This window comes from Ceratotherium simum, chromosome 32 (assembly GCF_057802395.1).
Source record: "Ceratotherium simum simum isolate JZ-2026a chromosome 32, ASM5780239v1, whole genome shotgun sequence".
Classification (NCBI taxonomy): domain Eukaryota; kingdom Metazoa; phylum Chordata; class Mammalia; order Perissodactyla; family Rhinocerotidae; genus Ceratotherium; species Ceratotherium simum.
Window position 1 is genome coordinate 4,234,001 of NC_141931.1, and position 6,000 is coordinate 4,240,000.

The 6,000-nt window shown below is 34.5% G+C and overlaps 1 protein-coding gene across 5 annotated transcripts in view; it reads left to right on the forward strand.

Annotated features, from left to right (window-relative positions):
• EPC1 (enhancer of polycomb 1) overlaps positions 1 to 6,000 on the forward strand; it is a 93,603-nt gene that overhangs the window by 84,817 nt on the left and 2,786 nt on the right. For 3 of the 5 annotated variants that reach the window (XM_087420644.1, XM_087420642.1, XM_004425244.2), the window contains exons 11-13: positions 4,685 to 4,803; positions 4,884 to 4,970; positions 5,810 to 5,951. In XM_087420644.1, coding sequence (XP_087276770.1) covers positions 4,685 to 4,803; positions 4,884 to 4,970; positions 5,810 to 5,951 — 348 coding nt within the window. The remainder of the gene's footprint in view (positions 1 to 4,684; positions 4,804 to 4,883; positions 4,971 to 5,809; positions 5,952 to 6,000) is intronic. The other 2 variants (XM_087420643.1, XM_004425245.2) reach the window with 1 other exon arrangement.

Below are 6,000 nucleotides of genomic sequence, written 5' to 3' on the forward strand. Positions count from 1 at the left end.
AATCTTAACCTATAGCAAAGGGACTCTAGATTTAAGCACTGAATATTTTCATTGTTAGATTTTGTAAGTCTTTAGGACCTTAATCCTTATCTGAATGTTTTTCAAGATTCAGCAGTATATCCTTTGCAGAGGCTGGAGTGGCACCCATAGTAAAATACATGACTAGTTCTACAGTTGTGTAGTGAAATACAAGCATATTCACACTAAGTGGAATATCTGACCACAAATAATCGCGTGTTAAGTCATTTGCAGCCAAATGAATTCAGGTTTGGTCATGTTTTGCCATCACATGAGTCACAACAAACTTTTGTTTTCAGATTGCATTTCTGGATGACGGATAGGTGCTCATGAACCTCAAAACTCAATTCAAGCTTACTGATTAGAGGATCATACTTTAATACTGTATGGAGTCATTTCATTTCATATTTATTTCTTTAAAGTTACCTTTTTTCCTTCATTAAAATAACTTTCTGCCTGTCTACTGCTCAAAGAAATTTCTAATTGAGGGGTGTCTTTTAAAATAGGTTTTGGGTTTGTTGGGTTTTTTTTTTTTTTTTAAGATTTTATTTATTTTATTTTTTCCCCCCAAAGCCCCAGTAGATAGTTGTATGTCATAGCTGCACATCCTTCTAGTTGCTGTATGTGGGACTCGGCCTCAGGATGGACGGAGAAGTGGTGCCTCGATGCGCACCCGGGATCTGAACCCGGGCCACCAGCATTGCAGCGCGCGCACTTAACCACCAAGCCACAGGGCCGGCCCTGTTGGGTTTTTTTTAAAAACAAAATATATATTTTGGTAATCTAGAATCCATCTTCTCAAACTGAATTTTCAAATTGTTTATTTTTCCTAAGTACCTGTCTGTCACCCTCCTCACCCCCACTTCCTTGATCATTGGTCTGCTCCAGTTACAGGAATGTGACCTACAGGGCAGCATCCTGACCCGTAGGCCCTTCCAGGTGCTGGGGTACTGCACGATAGTTTCCCTGCATAAGAAGTGGACTCGTAAAACCTTAGATTATGTCATCTCAATTCCTATCCGAGAAATTGTTAGAAGATACTAAAACAACAGTATTTTTTGATCTCTGCGTGGATGCTTCTAGAGAGGGCAAACTCAACAGCTTTCTAGATCTGGTTATTCTGCAGTTGAGAATCTTGTTTAGAAAGTTTGTCCATATATTGAACCAAAGCTGCCTCCTTCCCGTTTAAATCTGCAGGTTCCCATTTTGTCTTTGGAAGCATACTGAGGAAGTGGCCTTGCTCTCCAACATCACAGTGTCCTTCAAATATGTGACATCCTGTCATGCTCCTTCCCTGTTCTCAGCTTTTAATCATGTCTCTCATGTGACTCCTCTCCCCTCCCTAGGCTCCTGTTGGCCAGGTGCTCTATGTATGTGATTTTTTTTAAAGCACTTGATTCACACTGTTGGTATATAAAAAGTTGGATTATTTCTTATAAATAATATTAAATCTAAAACAAACTTTTGTCTATTTCTTTTTAATATTTAAAATGTCATTGGTTTCAGGGTGGGTTTTTTTTTCCCTCCTTCCACTACTAAATATCTTTGTGACCTTAGACGAAAGTTTCTTCATCTCTAGTATGAGGTTGTAGGAGGAGATCACCAAGAATCCCTCCTGATCTAAAATTTTTTGGTTCTGTGAAATGATTCTGATTTTCATATTTTGGACAGAGGTTTGGTACTCTGTTCACAAAACCATCTTGTCCATGTTTCTGTGAATTGCAAACTTGACTGCCATGCTATATCTGGAAGTAGACATACAACCTAAAAACTTTCTACCTTGATAGAGATTTAGGGAAATATGATCATTTTTGTTTATTTCCACTTAGCATTTGGTTAGACTTTAAATTATAATAGTGTCCAAGGTCTTCTTGGTTTTCCATATAAATAATAATGTAATGCCCAGTTCAGATTGTATTTGCCCAAATTTACTACCTTACCTCTGTCCAGTCTTTCCTATTTATTCATACAGCCTTTTGGATTGGAATTTTATTTCTCAGAAGAAATATAAAATCTTAGCATCTCATGGCTGAAAAGGACTTTAATGATCACCTAATTTAATCTCTTTCATATTTTAGCTGAACATACTGAGCCCCAAAAGGTTAAGTAACTTGCCCAGATATACTCAGGTAGTTATGATAGAGCTGAGAACTAAAAAAATCATGATCTCTTGGCTCCTAGACCCATGGTTTTTATTACTATCACTTCCAGCTTATCTGTTCCTCCGTACATGTCTTCTAGATCATTTATCAAAAATGTCCCGGGAAAATTTCGTAACTAGACTCTAGAGTATAGAGCTATGTAAGAAATAGGCTAACATGGTAATCTAAAATCTTGAGGATGGGGCCAGCCCGGTGGCATAGTGGTTAAGTTTGCGTGCTTGGCTTCAGTGGCCCAGGGTTCACAGGTTCAGATCCCAGGTGCGGACCTACGCACCACTTATCAAGCCATGCTGTGGCAGGCATCCCATATATAAAGTAGAGGAAGATGGGCACAAATGTTAGCTCAAGGCCAATCTTCCTCAGCCAAAAACAAAAAAAAAAACAAAAAACCAACTTTAAAATATTGATGAGTGTTAGTGTTCTAAAATTTTGGTTGCATTTTTATTTCTAAATCTGTATTAGGAGGAAGTTAACATTTGTTAAAAAGTGAAATTCACAAGACCCTCAGAGACCAAGGATTAAAATGTTGATTTAAATAGGGCAAAAATATTTGGAACCTTTATTCAAATTGATTTCCGGTTTATTATTGCTAAATTTTTTATAAAACACACCAGCAAAGTTCTACAAAAGAATATTTTCATGCCTGTAAGTGGAGTTTTGTATATAGGTCTTCAGTGAATGCTAAATTATTATTTTTCTAGATATGTAATGACCTGACTTTCCAGAAATGATCCTTTTTTAAAAAATTTACTTATCATCCCCTACTAGGAAATTTAAGACTTAGACAACTCACTCAAACTTAGGAAATTAAAGTGTAAATCTCAAAAACATTAGCAAAACTATCTAATAAGTTTTGAATCTTTAGGTTTAAACAGTTGTTTTTTATGGATTTTTTAAGCATAAAGATAAATATTATGTTAATTATAAACATTCTTTTAGGGCAGCATTAATTTTTGTAGTTTTTCTTCAAGGTCTGATTCAACACATTTCTGTTGGATGGAAATGGTCATGTTGACAGTTACCTTTTGTCAATATTTAGAGATCATCCTGTTATCAGTAGGAGTCTTCTTGTAGAATTCAGATCTGAGGATTTACAATCATCGTAGGAAAAACTCATCAAAGGACAGATAGCAACTAAACAGATTTATAACACACAAAATAAGAAAATCAGTAGTAGAATTTTTCCAACAAGAAATTATTTTTTTGCCCTTGTAGCCCAAGAACTTCGTTTTAGCTCAAGTATAAGAGCCTGTGTAGACACTAATAACTCCTGAAGTTTTCTTGACTAGTATTTCATGGTTTTCTGATCCATTCAAAATACAGTAGAATTTCTGCTGAAACATTTTGAAGTTGTACTAGATAGAAGCTGTATCCTGGGAGATAAAGATTCTTCATGACTTATAAGTGGAAATTATAAAACTTGATGAAGTGATATTCTAACTTAAATTATCAAAATGCAGTTAAAGATAACAACTTAGGTGACAGTATTTTGAACAAATTAAACTAAGATTGAGGAAATTTGCATGATTTATAGATTCCCTAGTACCCAGGGATGCATGATAACTCTTTTTTTTGTTTTGAAATAATTCTTACCCAAACATCACAGGCTTCTTAAAGAAGCCTTTAAAGTGAGACGTTGTGATTGTATGTACCTTTTTTTTCCCTTTTTTTAATTGGCAAAAAGAAAAAGGTTTCCTTTTTAAAAACTGCACACACTTTTTTGGGGGGTAATAAATGAACATTTTTTTGTTTGTTTTTTTTAGAACTGAGCTCTCCATAGACAAACATAAGTAGCATAACACAGTGTCTTTCCTCAGACATCATTCTGTACAGTAAATCAACATAAACAACTCCGTTCTTATTGACTGGATTTTTTCCAGGTGGGTTAATTGGGTGGGGAAGATTAATTAACCTTAACATTTGGAGCCTCTTTTCTTCCTGTTAAACTTAAAGGGTGGGATCTTTTTTTTAAAAAAAAAAAAAAAAAAAGTAATAAACCAACAACCTTATTTCATATAGAGAGAATGTTTGTAATGACTGAAATTAAAAATATATGGAACGGTTAGTATTTATACACAGAACAGAATGCATTGGCACAGCAATATTAGTAAACTAGAAACCAAATGGTAATGATCAGATTTCTTCTCAAGCTCAGTGCAAAGTTCAATTCCAAATATGTGGATTAAAAAAGCTGATATTACCTTTTTACACTGTCTAGCACAAGTGTCACAGCTTACAAAAATAATGCTTCTGAAACTTGGCAAGTGAGCAGTTCTCTTTCCTGTGTTTGACTCAGGAAGTTTAATTTTGCTTTTCTTTAAACTCATGCCACTGTTGTTAAATGTGGTTGTAAAAATGCTGAAATTTTCAATTGGAAGTAATCTTTAGCAGGATCGTGAATTTTGCATAGATTTTTTTTTTTAATGCTGAAATTTGTTTTAGTATTGTAAGATGTATGTGATTTCTGTACATTTTTGTAAAATGTTCCTTCATTTTATGTTCAGCATTTACAGCCGAACAATACCAGCAACATCAACAGCAACTGGCATTAATGCAGAAACAGCAGCTTGCACAAATTCAGCAACAGCAAGCAAATAGTAATTCCTCCACCAACACTTCACAGGTGAGGGATTTGTCTGTCTTATGATTATCCCTCATTGTTTCCCACCAGAGTTCATCTCTAATTACCAACTGTTGTCATAGAACCTTGCATCTAACCAGCAGAAAAGTGGCTTTCGCCTGAATCTACATCATAGCCATTCTATACAGGGTTTAGAAAGAACATTACAGGTGAGTATGGAAGCTGTTGCCTCTGCTCCCTATTTTAAAAAGTAAAACTTAAAAGCCTAGTTAAGTGAAATGGAGACCCTGTCTTCAAGTCTGACCTGTAGTCTGTGAATGTACCTCTTTAATATATAACCTTACTCAGCTCATTATCATGGGTATTTTAATTATTATTAAAATTGATTAAAATTATCATACTAAAATAACCTCTTTTACTATTAAAAGAAATCACTTTTAAACCTAAAGCATGATAAATGTTTGCCATTTAAACACATTTAAGGCTTCAAGACTGAGATTTGAGTCTCTAAGCATCTTGGAGGAAAAATTCATTTAAAAAATTCAAGGGGCCTCTTAATTTCTAGGCTAGGTTATGATATGATATTTTGTTACTTCCATTCTAAAGGGATAGTTATTTTACTATCCTAAAGGTGCCTTTGGCTATTTGTGTATATATATATGTAAGTCAGGCGAAAGAAATTTACACACACATTTATTCATTACATGTATTTGCAAAACACTGAAATGTTTCTCTAGCATATTTCTTGCTCAACACTTTGTGTTGGAGGTTTACTATTTCCACATTATACAAGGTTTATTTTGGTAATTGACTTGTCCATATTATATATTGTCACATATGAAGATCAAAATTCTTAGTCATTGAGTTATAAGATTACTTGAACATTCCTCAAATTTCTGACTGTCAAAAGAGATGAAGATATTTCAGTGGTTTGCCACTTTCATTTAATTCAGAATGATTTTGGTATACCTGTGTAGCTTTAATATTAATTTAATATTAATATTAAATAAGTGATGCTGATTAGATTTGTTTTGTATTTTCGTTTTAGGGTTTTGTTTCCAAGACTTTGGATTCTGCTAGTGCTCAATTTGCTGCTTCTGCTTTGGTGACATCAGAACAACTGATGGGATTCAAGATGAAGGATGATGTGGTGCTTGGAATTGGGGTGAATGGCGTCCTTCCAGCCTCAGGTAAAGATGAAGACTTTTAAATTGTTTTGATGGTGTTCATAACATATAT